Below are 23649 nucleotides of genomic sequence, written 5' to 3'. Positions count from 1 at the left end.
CATAACCTCAACCTAATGTGGCATTTAAATTCAGCCTATTTGAACATGTAGCATGATTTTCCATGAATCTCCTATGTACATCACAGGTCATCATTGTGCAGTTCCAGAAAAAAACCATACCCACCCCATGGATGCAATGTCCTCGGAAATTCCTAGGGGAGGGGGGTCTTAAAAAGCCAAAATTTTAGAAGCAAAGCATGAAGCTAAACTGGAATTGAATCTTGGGGGGAGAGCAGTGTTTGTTTTATTATTCAACATTCGCATGGGCACTTTGTATATCCCCCCCCCCACCCCCAACCCTCCAGGCTGAATAGGGCTTTTAAAACAATCATGACAATCTGATCATTGATTAAGCTTTCAGCTTAGGCATGGGTCACACTTCCTCAACGTTGCCAATAAAATATCTGCAAAAATTGAAAACTGCAACTGGAGAAGAATTTTTTTTAAGCCAAACTGAGTGGGGATTATGCATTTGTGGGAGGTACGTAACTGTTGAAATTCTAGGCCCACTAGGGTATCAACGTTTTTCTTGATCAGTTGTCCATTTCTCCTAAGACAGCTTTGGCTCCTCAAGCTCAGAAGATGACAAATTAGGCAAACTCTGCGAATTGCTTGTGTGGGCTTCAATTAATGCCTCTCTTTTACTATAAATTTGGTTGCCACTTAGCACCAGCCCTAATAAAAATTACAAGTGTTTCACACCAAAAGTGGGGTTCAATTGCAGGGGATTGCAATGGTTATAAAATCCACATCCATCCATGACAAAGAAAGAGCGCAAACTGAAGCAAATCCCATGCCTTTTCAACTTTATTGCAAATGTTCTGTTCAAGCATTGACAGTTACCGCTGTGATCCCTACTGTTCAGCTCAATTTTCAAAAAATCTGCCTGCCCCACCCAAGCACTATGGTATCTTTGATGTTTTTGGTGATTTTCACAAATTTGCAAACTGGAAAAGTTAGGGTCTGACACTAGGAAAAGTGTTTTGTTGACAGCTATTGTCCACAAAGTAATTATCCTAAGTGCAACAAAGGAAACAGGAGACGTCTGCACGCAGGCCACAAAGTAATCAAATCTTTGCAAAAATTTCCTTAAGTGCAGTGACCCATGATTGCCTTTTATAATATTCAGTCTGAATCTGAATTTAATAAAATAAATAGCCCATTTTACAGTTGTGTGCTAAGTGACCTGGCCTTGGATTGTAAGCGAGGCTGGGGGTGACCTTGTTTTGATACAAGCCTCACTGCTTTTCATATGTAGATCATGCTGTTCTGATGCTAGCTAGTTTGCATTTACATATGAAAAGCAGTGAGGTTTCTATCAAAACAAGGTCAACCCCAGCCTCGCTTACATTCCAAGACCAGGTCACTATGCACACAACTGTAAAATGGCCTATTAATAGCATACCAGTACATAATTACAGTATACCTGCCAACTCTCACGCATTATGCGTGAGTCTCACGCCTGGGGACTAGAGACATCGATCTCACGCATCAAAGACAATTTCTCACGCCTGACTCACTAATCCGGACGAGTTGATCTAAAAAATCTTCATTTCATTTCAGATTTGTTATGTATTATTTCTTTGCTCCCTATAACAATTGCAAAAGCATTCAAATGTCTACAATCCGTTTGAATCGTAAGTGTTCAAAGGTCGTCAGAATATCGTCGGATATTTTCGGCAACTTTCGGAAGTCTTCGGAAAATCGTCGGAAATCTTCGGAAGTGGCTCGGACGTTTTCCGAAATCCCGGTCATGACGAGACAAAAATCTCACGCGTTTGACTCAGAAAAAGTTGGCAGGTATAAATTACAGATTGCCAACAATAAAGGAGTAATATACCACATACCTCCACTTCGATATCTTCCTTACCAGTGAAAGTGAATTCCGTGAGATTTGGCTGTAAAGTCAGTTTGTAGTTCTTTGGTAACACGTTGGTTGGAAGTCGCTTGAAAGATCTCTTTGCCGTAGCCATGATTCTTGAAACAGTACTTAAACGACGAAGAGAAGATGCAAAATGAGGTAGGCTTAACCTAGTTGCAGCTCCTAGGAAAGTGGAAGGTCGAAAAGAAGCAAGAAGTAAAATTTTGGCCGTGTTTTGTGTAAATGTTCTGTGAAAGCGACAGGAATCACTTGCAACGAAGAGAGAAACCATTCCCAGTCCCTTCCAGAGAGATGTCGTAACGCAGGTGATGTTGCGTGACGTATTTTTCTTTTCTTTTATTTCTTCTTCCTTTTTTTTCCTTTGAAAAATTTCCATATCAATGTGTTTTTTGATGCATTAAAAAAAATGAAAAGAACTAATAATGGAGAAACAGTCACATCTGATCATATCTGAGGTGTGAGTGCGAGAACTTCCAAAGAGAAGCCTGAGCAAAAAAATGTTCATATGTTCATATATTCCCTTCACCGTAAAAACCAAAATCTTATAAGCACGATTTTCGCTGTCAACAGTCAACGCAACCGGGGGTAATCACTAAAGCGATTAGCTGATTAGATGCTGAGACCTGAGAGAACGGCCAGGGCAAAAAGAAACGTACGTACATTAGTATCTTATAATTAAAAACTAAATAAGTTAATTAATAACTAAGTACATTAGGCTGTGCTGCGCGTATTAAAAGTACCAGTTAGATCTTCTACAGACCAGGTTTGAGGACCCAATCTCCAAGTTTTTCTGGGATTTTTTTCAAAATCTCCAGATTTGCATGTTTGGGGGTTTGCAGGTGTGCGTTTTTGAAAGAGATCGACTGCTCGCCTTGAGTTGTTTATAAAGTTAATCACTAAACCATGTATACGTAACGCAACACCAAAGAAGGCGCTGTTATCGGTCTATCGGTCTTTAACATCGTCGTACGTGTGGATCGAGTTATCTCAGGTTGATCCTAATTCAAGTCATCGTGAGCCTTTCTTCATGGGTGTAAAACAACTTTGGAGCATTCTAGAACCAGTCAAGAAGAAGGAAAATCTATCTACGCTAAGCAACAAAACACTTTGTGTTGATTTGAGCGTGTGGATTTGCGAGGCGCACGGTGCGAAGAACCTTAGCAAAAATGTAAACAAACCACATCTGACAATTCTCTTCTTCCGATTGCTCAGATTAACCAGGCTAGGAGTTAAGTTGGTATTTGTCGTGGACGGTAATCCACCTGAACTGAAATGGCAGGCCATTGTGAAGCGAATCCAGGCGAAAAATGGCGAAGCGTGGACAAACATGGGTAGTTCGGGTTCTCCAGTAGCGCGTGTTGGGCGATCAGAGTTCGCGATCTGGGTTAGAGAGGTAAGTTTTAAAAAGGAGTGTTCTCTTGATATGAGTAACACTTTCATTTTGGTGCAAGATGAAACCTTTATATCGCGTTTACGGTTTTGAGACGTAAACAATTTTCATGGCGACATGAGTTTTATTCTCGAACGAGATCCCCAGGGGGTGGGAGAGGGGGTACGCAAACTATTGCCGCTTGATATATGGACCCTGCGCACAGCGTCTACTGGAAATATTTTTCCTATTTTTTTTTTTTTTGTCTGCACTCCAAATTGAAAATTTGCATCTGGTTTCAACGTTGCTATAAGGTCACGAACCACCAGGGCCCAGTTGTTCAAATCCCGATTAAGTAAATCCTTGTTTGATTTGAGTTTAAGGACGGTGCCTACTATTGTTACTGCGCATACGTTCTGCGCATCTCGAGATACTCAGGTTTCCTATGGGTGGTGCCTGCTAATACAGGAATATTTTTGCGCGGTTTAAAACTATGCGGAGAAAGCAGAACTTAGCAAACGCTTTTGGTATCTCGAAAGAAAATTGGGGGTAACCATGCATTTTTCAGAGATAATTAAGCTTCAATTTAGGCAAAAAATCCCATACATTGCTTCATATTTTGGCGCTTTTTAGAGATATTATTGCTTAATTATCTCTGAAAAATGCGTGGCTACCCCCAATTTTCGTTTTGGATACCAACAGGCCTTCCTAAGATCTGCTTATCCCGCATAGTCATAAACCGCACAAAAATACTTCGATATTAGTAGGCACCGTCCTTAATTGCTAATCAATATAAGCATTTTTCTAAGAGATTTTTCCCCTTCAGTTTTGATTTAGGCTTTTCTTGACCTTTGGCTTAAAAGCAGCTGTTCAAAACATTTTTAACGAGCAAGCTGAAAATCTCGGTTATCTTTTAATCGGGGATTAGCATTAATCGGCTTTTGAACAACCGGGGCAGCCCAGGGGTCTATAGTATTATGTGGCATGGACAGTTTGTTATGTTTCCCTAGTGGCATTCTGTTGCAGGGACAAAATTTTGCCCCTGCTTTTTGTGGTACGTATGAAATTTGGTTGGTTTAATTGAATTTGGGCACCCTGATGTGGGGACATTAAGACATAGTGATCAACTCAAATTTTCAATTTTGCATCATGTGTACTGCTCTTGCAATTAACAGCTAGTGATCTGCCTTCTACAAAATAGCAACAAACCAATAAAAACCTCAAAGGTTGATATTAATTTGTCCCTATAACATGCCTCATATGCAGTACACACACAAGAGGCATGTCCTGGCATTTCATGCTCCTTTAAGCTGCTACATGTCCCCTGGATGGGATGCTAGTTTACCGCAGGGTTATACCCCCAGCAGTATGTTGCAATTCAACACGCGGGTGAAGAGAGACAATGTGGAGTAAAGTTTTTTGTCCAAGGACACTGTAAATAAAACACAATGCAGTATTTAATAAGCAGAGACTAACTTAGCTTCAAACCACCAACCTGTCAATCATCTGACTGTCCAATCAAATGTTGATACCAAACTATCATAAGCAAGTGGGTGCTAAAAGAAAGGTATTCGAATTCATTGATCATTACAAGTAATTGTTATAAGTATGACTCAACTTTGCTGTATTTTCAGTGCCGCAGTCTCTTAAAACTGTTGGGTGTCCAGTGTATTGAGAGTAGAGGGGAAGCTGAAGCTCTCTGTGCTTTACTCAATCTCCATCAGGCAAGTACTGTGATCAATATCTTAATCCTCTGCCTTACACAATGCCATGGTGTGATATATAATACTAGAAATATGTGACTCACAAAACCCTCATGAAGCTAGAGCTGGGTGGACAGTTGATTCGAGGTGATGTACTTGTCTTTTGACTTTGCTCTGTGGTTTCCTGATGTCTCCTTCTTCTTTGCTGCTCACGCTGAGTTTCGTTGTTTAATCCCCCTCGGCGAATCTGTCTTGTCCCTTGTGCATTCTCCTGTGGTTCATTTGCAAACATAGCAAACATTTTTCACTGCTCAATGAATAAACCCTTTGAGTTTTCAATGAATAAAAAATATGTTGCATCTGACGCCAGCCTGTCTCCCAACCTGTTGTTGCCTAGCAACCTTCCCTTTGTCTGACGTCATTCAAACTTTATTTGCACTGTTGCCATGCTGGCAATGTACGTACAGCACAGACATATTTAACGATATATATAAATATATTTTTCACTCGAATTTGCGTGGCTTAGCTCACAAGCGATTCACATACGAACCTCAATACGCCCGGCAAATTTATTAACCTCGCTACGTTCGGGCCTTAAATGGCCCTCACTTCACAAGGAGTCAAACAGATAAAATTAATATTTTGACTTGAAATATAGTTATACATTGGAAAAAATGGGTAATTTAACTTATGCACCAACCATATTGTTCTTAAATACCAAAGTAACTGACAAATATTTTGAGGGGCCATTAATAAGGCAATTTATTACTGTCTAATTTAAGAATGGCGTCTGTAAGTTGAGTTATCAAAGTACATTTACAATATATTTCAGGCCAGAAAATAATGCATCAGAAAGATTTCAATAATTAGTATCAGCCTAACTCGAATTAGGGGTGAAAATAGATTGTTTTGAAAAATGCCAGAATGCCCACAAAGCATGCTTCCGTTACTTCTGAGGAATTCCGAGCATAATATCCCAATAAGCAGCACGGTCATAATTATGTTGGAGACCTCTCCTTCTGTTCTTCTGGGGTAAAAGGTGTCACAGTAATTAAAAGTACCTCAGGTGAAAGCTTAGTTAAGACACTTTATTGTTATTCATGTATAGTGATTTACAATAATTTAGGTTGTGGATGGTTGTATAACCAATGATGGAGATGCATTTCTTTATGGAGCAAGGACTGTTTACAAGAACCTTTCAATCGATAAGAAGGTAGGCACCTTCATGAAAGTATTTGTTTGCGATGTTTAAATTTTGCGATTTTGGAAATGGTTAATTTATCATTTCCCAAGTATTTCAACGGAGATTTCACTACGTCCGCAAAAATAACAGATTTTAGCTATGCTGTAGTGTTTGATGACAAGAATAGTATTTCCAAAAAAAAAGCAACAGCTGACTATATATCACAAATTTGTTAATGTCGTTCTAGAGGTTTTATTATATTTCTCAGTTAGTACGCGCGGAGTGATTGGTCAATTTTGCGGGCTGTTTTTCACTGTACGGTTCGCTAAATTTGAAAGTTTCCTTTCCCACGCGCCCGATTAACCTCAGTGATATAATAAATATCTTACTAACCTCGTTTTCTGATTCCTAACTGCAAGTTACGGATCGTCGTTTTTCCCGTTGATTTATTAGCTCGCGCCCTTCGCGCTTGGGCCATAAATCAACGGAAACAACTCGGTCCGTATCTTACAGTACAAACCTCGAAATCGGTTAGTAAGAGATATCTGGTCGTCGTGGTTTGACTTGACAGAATACACTAAAATACACTTGATAGCTCAGAGGGTATCCGGTCGTTTCGTTCCATGGTCGTTTCGTTCCAAGTCAAAGTCACTTCATTCTATCACGATAAAAAAGTCGTTTCGTTCCACGCAATAGTCAATTCGTTCCACAAAACACTTAATAGTTTTACAAAGTTCCTGGATCATTCAATCAAGAAGCGCATATGATTTACGGAAACATGAACAACGAAACTGGGTCTTCACAAGCTGCTGGCTTTCATAAGAAAACAAGTGGAAAATTTCTGCCTCATCAGCTTGTTGTGTTGGTCAAATGTAATGTACGGGCCAGACTGAAGCATTGACACCTTACTTCAAAAGAAAAGAAAACATATTTTAGTTGATACATCAGTGTTGATAGTTTTTGATGCATTTCTAGCCATTTCAGAAGACTTAAGTTTAAAACTTTTAGCCCCCCCGCTCCCCCCCCCCCCCCCCCCTCCGCTCCAAAACCCGCTCCGCGGGCCCTGTTTGAGGATTTTAATCCTCGTTGTTCAGACTACACGCTGTTTTCATGTACAAGGTAATGAGATCACCGTGTAGTTTACAACATTCTCGGCGAATGTGCATGTGGCGGCAAAGTCCATATTGGAAAAACAGCGAGAAGATCAATGCATGAACGGATTAAGGGCTGCGATAGAGAGATATAGAGACCGAATACTAAAACAAGGAATGACCTAAAATGATCTAAAATGATTTTATTTTTTTATTTTTATAACACAGACTAGTGAGCAGCACAACGGAAGACTTCTTGTAGTTATATACTTTTCGTTTATTTCCGACGCGTTTCGTCTCTATCGGAGACTTCTTCGGGGAAATTCCCGATAATTACTGTATCACAACCGCGGCTTTGATTGATGCGAAGTGTCTAGTTTTTCCCCAGCAACGTGGTTTTGATTGGTGCGAAGTTCCAAGTTTCGCTCAGCAACGTGGTTTTGATTGGTACGAAGTGCCTAGTTTTTCCCCAGCAACGTGGTTTTGATTGGTACGAAGCGAAGTTCTATGTTTCACCCAGCAACGCGGTTTTGATTGATGCGGCTATTTGATATGGTACTGACATAGCTGTATCTTTTATTCATGCACTACCCTTGACTTGTTAACTGCGTGTTTATTTAAGGAGATTGATGCACAGGCATGCCTTTACATAGTTTACAAAAGCGTTTTATCAGTGTTTACACAAGAATTTAGCCTTGTCGTGTGGCTTTTTTGTGTGACCGGAAAACGAACCCGAAAAAAATTGGTCAGTGCCGATATTTTTCGGTCTTTCGGACCGACCAAAAAAAAAAAAAATTCGCTCTAGTGCGGTTTGTGTACGCAACTTTGTCATCGAATCGGCTTTCGTGCAACCATCGGCACTTTTCGAGTCTTCTTCGGTCTTTCCGGCAGTTCACAGCAGTTTCCTGGTATCAGCCTTTACTTTGGTAAGCACTTAGTTCTGTAATTCTGTAATTTCATCTTGGTTTCACTTCATTTAGATCATTTTAGAATATGTCAGATTTATTTTAGATCATTTTAGGTCATTCCTTGTTTTAGTAACTACGAGATAGAGACATACGGCTTACTCCTAATCAGACCTCAGCAGTTTTACAACATGCTAAACTGATGAGACCGGACGCTGTCCGCTCTCGGACAAGGTTAATTTTATTGACCGCGACCCACATAAAACACTCGATAAAACACTCCTGCTCGTTTTTTTAAACATTGCTTAAACTCCACGGTGGTGAAATTTTATTCAACTTCATGATCAAGGTAGAGAGCTTCAGAGAAAAAAAATGTGTAATGACAATGCATTTGTATACATTTCCTCTTATTTAAATTATTACCTTTTAGGATCCTTCTGTAGAATGCTACAAAATGGAGGATATTGAGTCTCAGCTAAGTAAGTACACGTAATCATGTTTTATCAGCCAGGCTGAATAAGTAAAAGGGTGTAAGATTAACATATGATAAATTTAAATATTTACTGGGATTTTTCTTCTAATATACCTTGATTTAAAGTAGGAAAGTAATTCCGAAGAACATCCTGCAGTACTCTGTGGAATAAATTGGCAAATATTTTACCAGAATTTATGTTGCAGTAGTACCTCTGCTGCTGACGCCTTGTGACCCAAAGGTCTCAAGCTAGTTTGCAGACAGTCCACTCGAAAACTGGAATCAAATTTAACATAAACTTAAAGTAATATATATGAATATATGAAACATCATATAATGAACTGCAGATGAAAGATTAGATAGAAAAAAGATTCTCGCAGTTAGTACGCAACTTAAGCAGCTGCGAAAAGAAAGCCTGAAAAAAATTCAGGCTTGATCGGGATTCGAACCCATGGCCTCTGCGATGCCGGTGCAGTGCTCCACCAATTGAGCTATCAAGCCAACTCGTTCAAGCCTGAATTTTTTTCAGGCTTTCTTTTCGCGTACTAACTGCGAGGATCTTTCCTCTATCTAATCTTTCATCCGCAGTTCAATATATGATGTTTCATATATTCATATTTATTAATTCATCCTTCACGGGTATATTACGAACTCACAATATGACCAGCTCCCAGTTGACTTGAAAGCTCAGTTGGTAGAGCACTGCACTGGCAGCGCAGAGGTCATGGGTTCGAATCCCGTTCAAGAATTCCAGCTGGCTTTTTAATTACAAGCGTAACCTTAGCTTTGCGTCATACTAGCATGTACGGTAAAACAACTCCGACTATTGGCCTTGAACCCGCCATTTACGGATTTTATGTTTGTCACCTAACCACTCGACCGCGCTGTTGCCCTACTATGAGTAACCTTTCGTGTTTTGACGAGCTATTTCCATCATGTTACGGCGGTGTATAACTATTTGTATCGTCTTACAACGGTTTAACGTGTGAAACTATTTGTAACGTATTGTCGCGGTGGACATATTTCTAGAACGTCTTGTGACGATTTGTAACTACTTGTGCTCTCTTGTAACGCCGTGGAAGTATTTGTAACGTCTTGTCACTAAAGGTAGTGCTTGTGTTTATGTGTAACTAATTGTAACGTCTTGTAACGGTCTGTAGTCATCTTTAGCATTTTGCGACACTGTGCTACTACTTGTAACGTCTGTGAGAGTGACTTGTCACGTCTGACGATTTGGTTTGGCTACTTATATCTTACTTACATCCTATTATATCTACTTGTGACGATATGCCATTATTCGATCATCCCGTGAAGGTCCTTTTGTTTGCTAAAAAGAGGTTACTTTAACTTAGATCTATTCCACTCTAAAATGGATAATTCTAGGGTTGCACTCTGCATTTGTAGATCTCAACAGGGAGAACCTTATAGCACTTGGAGTTCTTCTCGGATGTGATTACCTTCCTCAAGGAGTGCCGGGAGTTGGAGGAAAAAAAGCGATGAAACTGATCACAGCTATCAATCATCGCAGCTTGATTAACAGGTGACATTTACATAATAACTATAAGACTCTGCGCGCGTTGTGATTGGCCCTTACCCATGACCTATTTAAGCACAGACCCACAATGACGTCAGTACGTGAAAGTCTTAGCACCATTAAGAAAGGACCCTGTTAATGGCCCTTATTTATTTAATTGTTAAACTACTAAACTCCACTCCTCCTCTCTGTGAAGAAAATGACCCTCCCTGGATTACAGTGACGTCATGGTTAAGCTGCAAAGTTCGGTTAGCAAACAGACTTTCACGACAGCCAATCAGATTCCCGTATTTGTGGCGGACTCTAGAGAATGTCTACCTATTAATGTTTTCTGATCGGTGGGAATGGGAGACTTTCATTTAAAATTGACGGAAATCTTTGGAAACACCCTATAATATATAAAAAAATAGTACCAGAATGAAGGTTTTTGGCGTGCCCAACTCAGTTTCGCCCCTAAAAGGTACCACATCAGGTCACTGACAAACGCGGTTCCTGCCGTAATTCAGGCTCAATTTCCTAAAAGATATCATCATTAGCTGTAGTAGTCAGTTTTGATTTTTGCGCCTTAAGTGGTACTAATCCACAAATTCGCCTATCAAAAGATACAACGACCACTCCCGTCCTTTTTATAAAGTAGCCCCAACCCCCCTCCCTCTAAGTGTTGTCTGATCATCAGTATAGCTTTTTGATCTTTAATCGAATACATCAAACCACCAAAGCTATGTCAACAAATTCACATACATACTGACCTTGTTAGCGATGAGTTCCATTTAAGACTGATAATAAATCCATCGGGTTTTCGCACTAGAACCAACAGATTTCACTCTTATGAGACACTGATCCGTAACTCCAAGTCGATACTGGAAAACATGAAGTCTGGATCACGCAGACTAAGGATACGTCTTTTTTATCCCATTGATTTGTTTTTCTGTGTTCTTACTTGTCGTTAAAAATTTACATTTTTTTCTATTGAAAAACAAGGTTTGATGAATGGACAAAGAAAACATGGAACGATGAATATCTTTCGAAAATAGAGAAGTCTATTAAATGGTACGTGAATATGATATACTCTTTATCCAGAAGACTCTTTTGCTCTATGCATGTACGCAATATGTTCAATAGCTATTGCAATTCTGATTTTAACTGATTCTGACTGATTCCATTAATTTCAATCAGTTTCAAAAAGCGTTTACTCACATTTTAAATTGATTGCCCCCATTCTCAACTTATAGCAAAGCTTTGAAGAACAAGAACTTTCCACATCGAGAGGTGAGCCTCCCAATTAAGAAATAACAGCAACAATGACAATAACAGTTGTTTTGTTATTTACTTCAAAACATATTTGTCCCTTTATAAATTTATTTCAAGCATAAGGTACATTCATTGCAATATTACAATATTTAATACAATATCATTTTATTTCGGTTGAATTTGTAAGTTCTTGACTCTATTCTGTATGAAAGTAAAATTCTAAGCTTTATAAATTCAATCGAAACTTCAGATCCTACACAACTAACTATTCCGTTAAATGACAATATCATATTATGTTACGCTATATTACGTTATTATACATTATAATTAGATTACAAAAGTAAGTTAATTAATATTGTCAAAATAAATGACACACGGAAGTCAAACGTTGGGCGAATAGGTAAGCAAAGCAAACACGTGAGAGAGCTATTATTTTCTTTTCCCCACCCCTACCCCCACATCATGGTATCGCTCTCATTAAAATTCCTGCAGTCTTTATTTCCCCCGCGCTCTGAAGAATCTTGTAAGAAAATAGAAGGTCAATTTATGCATAAGTTACCTAACATGCCGTTCAAAAACGTCGTTAACCAAGTCATTTTCATCCCTAGTTGTGATCAAACTCTATTTACAATGTTTTTTTTTTTAAAAAAAATAGCTCGTTGCCCCAGAGATTGAGGTGATAAGAGACCGCCATTTTTAGTCTCCAGGGCTGTTATCATTTTTTAAGGTCTTCTTTAGTAGCATTTCTTTTTGCCTTCCTATAGTTGCTTCAAATCATGTTCAAACCTTGTGTTTGGTCATTTAACAAAAGAAAAAAAGGGTAACGGCATTTCTTTGATTCACCCTAAGTCGCTAAAACGTCGTTTTAAGACTTCTTATAAGTAGGTGAGCATATACTACTTCATATTAATTGCACGACGTGAGCTAGAAATATATGTAAACGAAGTTTATGCTGATTTCATCACGAACAGGTAATTCAGGAGTATCTACGTCCTAGAGACTCTGAAGTCCTTCCACAAGTTTCTTTGAAGACTGCGCCTATAGATCTACCAAGACTGCAGGTGAAATTTATGTCCAGTGTTATTTGATTTATTTTGAAACAACTTGCAACGTATAAAATATATTTAACAATTATTCCACGAGCGCGCGTTGGATATGAGATGATAGATAGCCAACGAGGCGCGAAGCGCCGAGTTGGCTATAATCATCTCATATCCAACAAGCGCGAGTGGAATAATTGTTTTATTAAAAATAATCAAGAAATATTGTAAGTTATGGCTGGTTTCGCTTAGCAAGAACGACCAGAAGACCATTTTAATGATCCCTATTCTCGGGCATGGTATAATAGCTCATATACCATGGCCGCTAAGCCAATCAAATCCCTGGAATTGCATTATACAATGATCCAGTTTTTAATAATCATGTATAAACCTTTTTCATAAATGGCGGCCGATAAATTATTCTTTTGTTTTCATAAAAATTGGCCTTACTAGCCTCGTCAGCGTGTACAAAATTCAAAAGAATTTTTACCCTGAAATGAGGCTAGTAGGGCTAATTAACATTTATTGAAAAGAATAATAAATCGGCCGCCATTTATGAGAAAGGTCTATGTGGTACGGTGTGTGACAATTTGTATTAGGTAATCGTACGATCTTATATATAAAGTGCAATTATAGGGATAAGCGGGTTCGAGGAATGTTTTGAAAGTTGTCAATATTTACGCAAGCCTTCAATTTATGAATGAATGAATGAATGAATGAATTAATTAATCCCGACTAATTGCTAGGTAGTCTTACGATCTGTTATTTTTAATATATGCAATAAAAATATAGTACTAGTCACGAACCATAACCAACTTCTTCAAAATCATTAAGAAGGACTAAGCTTTAGAAATTTTCACTTTGTGATCGCCAGTTTTCATGCTGACTTCTGAAGTTTACGGATGGTCTTCGGGACGCTTTGGAAGTCTTTGGTTACTTCGGAAATCCTCGTCACCGTGGAATTGTTCGACTTCTATCAAAGTCGCAGATTTTTGATCGACTTTCAAATTCTTCGGAAATGTTCATGTCGTCTTTAGAAATCTTTGGCAGTCTTTGGAACATACAAGTTTTGAAATCTTTGTAAGACTTCCCATCGAAATTTTGAAAATTCCAAGGAACATCTTTGGAAGTGTTCCAGTAATCTTCCGAAGGGATCGTTTGTTCCTCATTGGACTTCACTTCGGAAAAACCTTAGCCGATATGCGTGTCATGGAAACATAAGGAGTACGTATGGTTATTGATAGGTACTGCAACTGACTGCAATTGCAATTGGAATACAAGTTCTGTTTTTATTTGAAGCTTGTGTACATGAGGCCAGGTGGGAAATAAATGGGATAATTTAGTAGATCAGAAGGACAGTAATATTTAATGTGTTTGCTGTCACCTTCCCGTGAACTGTTGAATTGACGTTAAAAGCACAGACAACTCAGTTTCAACGTACTCCCCTCCAAAGCTGACAGCTTAAGTTGTTGAGAGTTACTTGACTGCATGCTTTTAAATAGGGCTATCGGGCTGCATTCATGAATATTGAGTATTGTATAATGCATTCCAGGAATTGATTGGCTTAGCGGCCATGGGACATGCATGAGCCATTATACCATGACCGAGAAATAGCGACCATTAAATGCCTTCTGGAAATCAGCAAGATCTAGCAATATTTCTTGATTGTTTGGTTTTTTTTTTACAATGAAACATTATACGCGCCTCGTTGGCTATCTATCATCTCATATCCAACGCGCGCTCGTGGAATAATTGTTAATTAGTATATTCTCAGCTCCGACTATTGCATTTCTAGCTCTCTAATTGGCTCAAAAACTCTGACTATGAGCCATTAGTCGGAGTCTTACCTAATATGGAAAATAGTGCGCCAAGTTTAAAAATTTTCCGCACGAAGTTTTTAACTTCAGCTCTCCATATCAAGATAGAGATCAGACTTGCCACACCATTGTTGACACAGTTAAAGCTGTACATTAGCATTCATCCTCAGAGATGGGTGACCCAGCGCTTAGTGGAGTTTGACCGTATTATACAGGTACAACTGGCTAATTTCAGGGAAAGGCGAGTTTGACAGAGAGGGCCGAGAGACCCACATACAGATACCGTTGATACCTCTCTCTGTGACTTCTAAGAAGAGGTTACGTCAATTGATTACAAGCTTAAGGATAGCCCTGCTTAATTTTTCTCGAACAATAAAGGTAACGAAAATAAACGTCATGCAGTTGGGGTTTTCATAAAAGGTAAGGGCGACCTCATTTTTGGGGTCACGTTTACTTTGAGATCGATCAGATCAATATAGGTTTGACATTAGTGATTTTCTGTATTTCAAAGGAATTTTGTAAGGATAATCTCCATTTGAAAGAAAAAAGGACCCAAGAGAAGGTAGGGATCCACATAACAATGCAAAATGTACGATATTAGTAATGCACGATACGACTTTAAAAAATTGGCAGGCTGTCGTGTTGAGGCTAGTCCCTTCATAGTATCTTCCGCGTGGAAAGAACTGTGAATATACTTAATGTTCCAATACCAACTGAACACGTTTTTATAATTTTGTGGACTGTAAAGAAAGCGCTTTATGTTTATTTTTAGTCTAAACAAGTCACTGTGACGGAGTTTACTCGGGTTTCGTTTAGGAAATGTAGTTTTTGCTCATAATAGCTAGGTTTAAAATATACTGATAGTGGCGCCTCTATCCAGCCTTTTCTTTAGTCGAGAGGGTATTAAAAACTACTCCGAACTTTTGACACCAGTTCCGGTATCCCCAGAATCCAGTTCGAAGTTCTAATTCAAGTGTTTTGCTCACTTGAGTTATCTCATGTCATCTCAGACCTCCTGTGGATATCCACAGGTCACCAAAGCGTGATGTGGCCTAGATCACCATGTAAGCGTGATATAAGAGTTGTATGGCGTTTAAATTAAATCGAAAATTAGACAGCAATATTCCCACAACAACCCACGTAATAAAGTCTGACAAAGCTTACCCGGTGTGTTTTGCTGTGTTTTCAAGGCTTCTCAGTGCTTCCAATCGCCGTTATGAGCGGTTTATCTCTCAGCGGCTGGTCCACGTGTATCACTGTATTATGTTAGTGGCCAGGTTGGAAACTTGAAGTCGGAATTGAATATAATTTGACCCGTCGTTTGAAGAAAGCACTTCGAAAACCTCGCTAAAATTTGTTTGAAAGTTAAGCACACGCTTACCTGCCACACCACATACCAGGAAGGATGATGTGCGATCCTTCCGGAGCAACTTTTTCTCGTAGAAGTTCATTTATTGAGACACAGGCCTTCAGCAAAACACACCGGGTAAGCTTTTTCAGACTTTATTATAACTTTTGTGGGTTGTTGTGGGAACATTGTTGTCTAATTTTCGATTTAATTTTAACGCCATACAAACTCTTACATCACGCTTGCATGGTGACCTGTGTCACATCACGCTTTGGTGATCTGTGGTTGACCAAGCCATAATTATTGTCAAGGAAATGCTGGTCAGTAATCAGCATGCGAAGCACAGATTACGTCATCTGTGTGGAGAAATTCCTTAGCAAGACATTTCTAAACTTGAGCCTGTGAATAATTAGCGACCAATTATAATAGGGCCCAAAGGAAAAGACAGTAAAAGGTTGCTAAACTATAACGCTGGTTTCTACTTTGAAACCCTGCGGTAAGCCATTTACTAATGCCACATTTACGAATATCATTCTTTTAAGGTTCTGTTATTAATCACATATCGGCAAATGGAATCAGCTCGTGATCAAGGCACCAAAACGTTGGTTGAACCAATGAGGTAAGACGTTTACAGTGACATCATTTAAACAAAGCATTGTTCAGAAACTGCGAGGGAACTTCATTAATTTCACAATTTTCATATTTCTTACAGGATAGTTAAATGTCGAATGCAGGAGAAAGTAGAATGTTACGAGGTTGAGTGGCAGAATGCAGAACTTGGCGAAACATGGCCTACTACTTTTCAGACTGTTGAAGCCAGGGAGGTACCTTGAGTCTTTTAATGATTAAACATTGAATGTCCTGAACCCTGAACTTAAGGTAACAAGGCTTTTTGAACATAGATGGACCGACGGAAGGACTTGCCACTGGCATTTTGAGATTCAACTTTCGATACTGCAGAATTTTTCCATTCTTAAGGGTATTTGTTTTTGCTTTGGTCAACGAAACATGATTGGTTCGGTCAGAGATTGAAAAAAAAATCATTTTTTTAGGCTCTCTTAGAATTATAAACCTCTTCACAGAAAAAAATCAAATAAAAAAAAAACGTTATCGCTTTGTTAGGTCGCCAGTTTAAAAAATGATCGTTATTAAGGGAAACTCTTTATTAAGTCTTTAAAACTGAATACTTTGGCTCATTGGGATTACTGCTAACAGTTTGCTCAAAGTTAGTTTAAACGCGAACACCAGTTTCTGGTCCATGATACCTGCATTGACTGGATGGGTGTTTTTGTTGTTCAGTTGCATTTTATTCCTCTTATAGCTTTTCAATCAAGCCTATCCTAATCTGGTAGAGGAATTCAACAAGGCAGAAGCGACAAAACAGTCCGCTAAAAAGTCAAGTAAGTCGACAAAGTTTCTAAGTTTTAACTCTAAGCGATAGTACCTAAATTTTCAAAAAGATGTGACTAGGCTCATTCGATATGTGACTTTAAAACGCCACTCGAATTGAAGGGGAAGTATAACGGGGATTTTGACCTTTTTTGGTTAAAATGGTGCAACAACACCTTCACTTTGTCACAAAATAATCTTGAACATCAAGAAAAAGAAATCATTGATCATGACTCATAACCTGCTGTAGCGTAATCTTTGAGGAACAAAAATGGAAGAACTTGAAAACAGTTAGCCTAACATTTTTCAAGTTGCAGTCCATTCTAGTCCAGTCCATCTGTGGCCAGAGACAATTATCGGTAATCCTAGTACACCGAGGTAACAATCTACAACAAATATAAGCAGTACATTTAGGTTTCTGTTGATAAAAAGAATGTTTTGGAGTTTTTGATATAACATCAAATTCCAGTAACATTTTCCCTTTAAGTCAACCAAAGTCGTAAAACATTAAGCCTGCTGCAGTATGGTAGACAGTATTTCTTTTCGTCCAGTGGAAATAGTATTATAAATAAAATAAGAGTCAAATGAATCAAGAAACGATCAACAAAGAGGCTGCCGCATTGCTTTGATTGTTAAACAAATTGGCACACTGGGTTTATTTTGCTTGAACTGTGAATATTTCAAAAAAATAAAATAAATAAATAAATAACCTTTATTTACCCTCGGCAGTGTTTATAGCACAAGTGCTAGTGGGGCCGAGCATTAAACTTCATAACGAAATAAACACAAACTGAAAATAACATGGTTAAAAATCCCAACTGGCAGGAGGCAAGCGCGTCCGAGGAGTTGAACTTGGGGCTACCGAGAAACAACTCCACCTAGCAGTCAGAGCAGGACTTCAACCCGGGACCACCGGATTTCAAGTCCGGTGCCCTAACCACTCGACCACGCTGCCTCCATAAGTGAATCAATTTTATATTTCCCTTCAACGAGTGATTCTAATTTACGTTGTACAATGTTCTTGACAGAGTGTAAAAGAAGACAGAATGTTACAATGGTGAGCTGCATTTCTGTTGTTTATACTTGTAACTACGGTTTTTTACCATTTACAAGTAAAATCAGGAAGTCTCTGTTTGGGGATTTCCCTCCGGTTAAAAAGTGTTCCATTTACCCCCAAGAAACTGCTGTTTCCGTTGAAACAATCTGACTTGCTGCACGGTTTTGTTCGGTCTAAAGGAATAAATTGAATCAATTTTATATTGCCCTCCTTCGTGTTTGTTCACATACGGAGCTCGACTTTTTTAAGAAAATATACATTTATTAAGCAGGTAACCACACTGAACATTACATTAATTCGTTACAAACTAATATTACTAATTTAACAAATAATACATGGAATAAGTGACTGAGAATTTATTTTAAAAAGTCTGCGGGAGTACACTGAATATAAATTCTAATTTAGCAAATTAGTCTCGGTCCATTTGTGAAAAAAAGAAAAGCATGAGGTCCATGTTTATCATACAACAGACCCCATCAGTCTTCTACTGTCTTATTTACGAGCATGCCGATTTAATGTTTTTGTGATCTATACCTTCAAAGTCACCGAAATTTGTATTCATTTTTTTTATTCAGCAAGATTATTTTCATTTTTTAGGAGACGCCGAAAACGAACAGAACGCTGTGTAGTCATTTTGCACCAAGAAAAAGGAAGGCATCTGAAATGGTATCCGTGTTTTTGTATCTTTAATTTATTCCATTTATCTGTTTGTTATAGCGATGCTTCACGTCACGTCACCGATTGATATCAATGTGCCAAACAAAGACGAATTCGCTTGTGAAAGAACGAGCTCCCTGGTGTAATGATTGGCACATTTAAAAAAACAAAAGCAATCCTTGTAAATAGTAAAAATCGCTATTGGTACAACATGTGAAAAACAGCAATTGGAAGATATAAACATGTAAAAGCTATTCAACCTGACCCCTGACCAAGAATAAATTCATGAGCAAAATTTCTGGGGTAGGTATTACCTTCTAAATCCTTAAATCCCTAAAGTTTGAAGTTCGGTTCCGCTGAAAGTTGAAAGGCATATTAGCGGATGATGGAATTAGATCGTGGTTTTCCTTTTTACAGGCGGATCGCGTTTTGTGCTGATATTTTAAAGCTACTTAAGTTAGACAGACGCAGATTTTGCGATTTCAAAACTCGTTGAAAGTTATTGGATTCTAAGGGATTAAAAATGTGAAATTTAGACTTCGAAACGTGTGATTTTCTTTATGAAAGGTTTTCTGCAATTTCGTTTCTGTCACATCACAATACATTACTTAAGTTTACCTCCCCCTCCCCCCCCCCCCCCCCGCCTCGTGTATTTCTGATACAGTAAACACCAGCATAAAAGAACAAGTGGATTAAGAACCTCCAGGCTGAAATTCGTCATTTTAGACACCTGTTATATAAGAACCTTACAATAAATATATGAAGACTTATTCAGGCTAACCTTGAAAAAAGTAGTTTCTTTTAAGAATGTTTGTGTTTACTGTATTCCATATTCGCGGCAAAATGTTGGACACAAATAACAGTTATTCCCGTCATCGAAAATCTTAGACAAATTAAAATTATTTACTACATTTTGGAAAAAAAAAAATCTTATGTTCAATTTCCTTTTAAAATAAATTTTAGGAGTGTTGGAATGCGGAACAGTTTCGTACGTCAAGATTTCAATCAAAAGTGCATGTGGTTTCTAATACGCCAACAACAGAATGTAGTAAATAAATTATTGAGAATATAGAAAAGTCTTCTTGTGAATATTTCGTGTATTGTCGGAATCAGTCGCCGCGGTTCGTGCATACTCTTGACATAAATGCATGCATAAAGAGAGAAAGGTCCAGCACAATCACATGACTCAATCCCGAAAGAAAATCACGGTAATTTCGTTCTGATGGGCCCTTTGCAGCTAACGGTCACATGGTACAATACTGAAACACCTTGCTGAAAAGCTAGCCACGCACTGGGACATCCAAAACAAAGCGACTTCATCCAGTCAAATTTGATCTTTTTTGTTTTGGATGTCCCAGTGCGTAGCTTGCTCTCCAGTTAGGTGTTTTTTGTACCATGTGACCGTTAGCGGCAAACGGCCCATTATCTGTTGTTGAATAATGTTTTGTTGTTTTTAATTTTAGGGCGCGGACGGTACAAAAAGAAAGCAAACAAAAAGACCAGGTAAAGAAAGAATACAATCAACTTACAATATTTATGTATGCTTCAACAATTTTGAAAGATCTGGGGATTTCTTCAAGTGAATGAATTAATAACTGAAAAAATTCCTGTCATTCATGTCAACAGGAGCTAAATTTCTTAGCTTCGTCAAAGTTCTCGGAATTTTGAGGGCGAAGTTTGAATATACTTGAACAGGAATTTCTCAGTGTGGTTTAGTTTTACTTTTTAGTATAGCACACTGCAATGCTAGAAGTTTGAAATAATGAAATATACAGACCATGTGTACTCGTTAAACAACGTACTTGAAGATAATTTCAAAAGCTTCAAGCTTTTCTTTTCAAATTTCCAGCTATCGTATTTATGCAAAAAGAAAGAGTGGTTTTACAGATAATACGCATGGATAAGATGGTTCGTATTTCTCCGAGTTCCAACGCGATCAATGAGTAAAATATGCGCTAGTATTACCTTTAAAAATTCTATTATGCCACTAGATTTGATCTGTGATTTTAGCTCCAACGATCGCGTAGACCACTCAAATAAGCCATTTTCGAGTTGCTTTGAACCTCATCATGAACGCGATGTGCCACGTTTTTATTATGAAAATTAGTTTTCATTCGTATGCAAACAAAACTTATTTTCATAATATGAAAAGCTTTGCACTTAGCCTCGCTTTCATAATGAGGTACACAGCAACTCGGAAATGACCTATTGAGAAACGATACTGTACACGACCTGTCATATTTTCCGTTTTCTTGTCCTTATATGGTAAAATGGTGTAGTAGCGAAATAATATGGTATTTTCATAAATATTTGTAGTTTTCCACTGAGGCACCATTCCCTCATTCCCTCATTTCCATTCCCTGGAAATGACCCTCTCACTGACAACATTATTTTCTTTCTCCAGTCACTACTCCTGCAAAAAGGCAACTTTTTATGGATGAACTGCTGAAAAATGGTACATAATATATTTATTATTATTTTATTTATTTATTATTTTTATTATTTTGCCACACAGAATAAATTACAAATGTAATAGAAAAGATAATAAATAGCTAATTAATATTAAATTTAAAGTGAACATGCAAAGAAGTTCATGAACCTTGTATGTTTGTGTCAATTTCTTACTTGTACATTAATTTGCCCTTGATTTGTATAATGTACCTCCACTCCCACCCCCTCCGTCCCCCCCAAAAAACAAACACTTTCCTAAACAGACAAGCATGCATCATTGTCAGTTCAATTTTAAGATACTATTAGTTCAGTTTATAATTCTTGTTATTTTTTATTTCTAGGAATGGAAGAAAAGGAGTCAAGAATAGACGCAGAGAAGCAATAAACTGTGAATACGCCACTCTATTCTTGGTAACCTGTGATCATGCCTTCTCTCCCCTTACATCTCTTTTCCTGGGAAAAAAGCTCTGGTGGCATGTTATATTTTGGGAGGAAAAGTGAAACGAAAATGGCACCAAACAGAAGTCCTCCAAGCAAGGAATATCACACATTTGTTGTTAGTCATGTCTAGAACACCGTAAATCGAGTATACTTTTTCACGGATTAACTTTTTTTTGGAACAACCTTTGTTGCTTGTGAAAACAGTCTCTCTTGTTCCACTGAGCACTTCAAGATAATTTTTAAACTACAAAACAAGGTTGCTTTGGTACTCGGAAGTTCACTTCACTTCACTTGTCCCCTGGCGCCAACATGGCGCATAGGGCCTCGGAAGTTAGCGTATTTTTTTAGTATTGTAAAAAGCATGGTTCTCATAAATTAGTGAGCTATTTATTTTATTTAGGTGTATCAAAATAGTGTTTTTTGTAGTTTTTTTTCCTGTGGTGACGCGTGATCAAGGGGTGGATTCCGGTAAAATCGAATTAAGTAAATGTAGTCTATGCTATAAGTATTTTTGTGACCAGCAACTCAGTTCTTCTTTTTGTAGCGTTCTTTTGGTAACGTATTCTGCAGGGCTGGATTCCAATTTACGTTAAAGTCAAACCTAACTAACGTACTCTTCAGGAACATGTCGCTGATAAATAACAACTCAGGTCATGTAAGACAAACCAGGCCTGTTCAGTACAATCTGGTGTGATTCGGTTGCGTAAACGAATAAAGCAAATCGTAAACAGTTAGTTGTACACAATGTGGCTACAGTCTTCCACACTTATTAACGAAAAACTGAAAAAGAGTACTAGTTCTTTTAAATCAGCCATCAGAAGCCCATTGATCAACCGCACAAACACACTGGCTGATTTGGAATTTTAATGTAACTTTTAACACGTACGTTTTCTTATCGGTTGTATGTTTTGTAAGTTTTTTAAGTTCTTGTCTATAAATGTAATTAGATTTTTTTAGTATCAAGCACAGTGACAGTAATTGTTTTAAATATGAGGATCGTTATTTACATACTTGGCCCTTTCGCATGCATTAGCATAAACGACAAAACTAGCTACAAATCAATGTTCTTTTATAAATTGAAAGAGCTTGGAAAAGTTAACATTTTCATGAAAATTTAAGCGCGCTATCTTAAATAGTTTTTGAGAAACGAATGTTAAAAGTGTCAATATTTTGCAAGGAATACATGGATTGGTGGCAAATCTTTCCACCCAGGCATGCATTCTTTGTAAATTTGACAGTTTTTAACCTACTTTCTCTGGTTTTCTTCAACATATCAAACTAATACTTTCACTAAATGCCAAGAGTGACTTGCTCTTTTAGTTTACAGTGGGCATTTGTTTGGAATATACTGATGAGGCAAAATGTAAACAATAGCGTCAGCAAAGACTTTCCTCTGAGCTACAGGTTTGTGGGATCCATCGTTGTCGTTAAATAAATTTGTTATTGCCGAGCGGCTATGTACATGGCATTTTTGTTATTGGATGATTCTTGCTAATCCGTGCAGGTAGCAATTCGTTGAGCTGTCAAAAGTTTGCCTGTTTGATGAAAAAACTAGGGTTTGCGCTGAGAGGAAACTGAAGTAAGCAACTTTACTTACCGAGGAAATCCGCAGCCCTCAGAATAGGTAAGAGATTGAAAATATTTGCAGTGATGAAAAAAAGATGTTTAATATGAAATATATAGATTATAATGATAATTTTAATAGTTGTATTCAATAAGACGTTTAAAGAATATTGTTATTTATCAAGTAATTTTAGGAGTTCAATTGGCAGATACGATATATTGTAGTTCGTTTGGAAAATTTTGGTATTGAGAAAGTCAAACTCCCCGCGGTGTAGTTTGCAATCTCTCTATTCTTTTGCCAAAGGAAATCACTGAATGACGTCTGAAGAACCGATATGTACCAGTATGCTATGTTAAGTTTTGGCAATAAAACTTTGGTTCTGTTTACCATAACGTTTTTCTCGTTCTGTTTCAAGACACTTTGCATGTCCATTATCTTGTTCAATGTTAGTGGTTGTTGCTGAATTAATAAAAATACACTTGTTTGTAGACAAGG

At 37.9% G+C, this 23649-nt stretch overlaps 2 protein-coding genes across 4 annotated transcripts in view; one reads left to right on the top strand and one right to left on the bottom strand.

The window, feature by feature from the left end:
* The window catches only part of LOC146481006 (puromycin-sensitive aminopeptidase-like), a 27396-nt gene extending 24977 nt beyond the window's left edge, over nucleotides 1-2419 (bottom strand). Inside the window, exon 1 of the mRNA XM_085108697.1 lies at nucleotides 1848-2419. Coding sequence (XP_084964823.1) covers nucleotides 1848-2258 — 411 coding nt within the window. The 5' untranslated portion in view covers nucleotides 2259-2419. The remainder of the gene's footprint in view (nucleotides 1-1847) is intronic.
* On the top strand, nucleotides 1884-23649 carry LOC146481005 (flap endonuclease GEN homolog 1-like). 3 transcript variants are annotated; one of them, XM_085108695.1, is made up of 19 exons: nucleotides 1884-2020; nucleotides 2453-2534; nucleotides 3095-3275; nucleotides 4886-4975; nucleotides 6081-6167; nucleotides 8564-8612; nucleotides 10010-10145; nucleotides 11121-11189; nucleotides 11372-11408; nucleotides 12362-12451; nucleotides 14759-14809; nucleotides 16138-16214; nucleotides 16308-16419; nucleotides 16917-16995; nucleotides 18013-18041; nucleotides 18639-18707; nucleotides 20162-20201; nucleotides 21103-21153; nucleotides 21491-23649. In XM_085108695.1, exons 3-19 carry the CDS (start codon nucleotides 3210-3212, stop codon nucleotides 21532-21534), a joined length of 1176 nt encoding a protein of 391 aa, XP_084964821.1. In that variant the 5' UTR covers nucleotides 1884-2020; nucleotides 2453-2534; nucleotides 3095-3209; the 3' UTR covers nucleotides 21535-23649. The 3 variants fall into 3 exon arrangements, with proteins under 3 accessions (XP_084964821.1, XP_084964820.1, XP_084964822.1); XM_085108694.1 differs by lacking the exon at nucleotides 2453-2534 and having other exon boundaries at nucleotides 1933-2020; XM_085108696.1 differs by lacking the exons at nucleotides 1884-2020; nucleotides 2453-2534 and having other exon boundaries at nucleotides 2792-3275.

Source organism: Pavona decussata, unplaced genomic scaffold (assembly GCF_977016875.1).
Source record: "Pavona decussata unplaced genomic scaffold, jaPavDecu1.1 SCAFFOLD_51, whole genome shotgun sequence".
Taxonomy (NCBI): Eukaryota; Metazoa; Cnidaria; class Anthozoa; order Scleractinia; family Agariciidae; genus Pavona; species Pavona decussata.
Note: the sequence above shows the minus strand (reverse complement) of the source record. Positions and strands in the feature narration are given on the sequence as shown.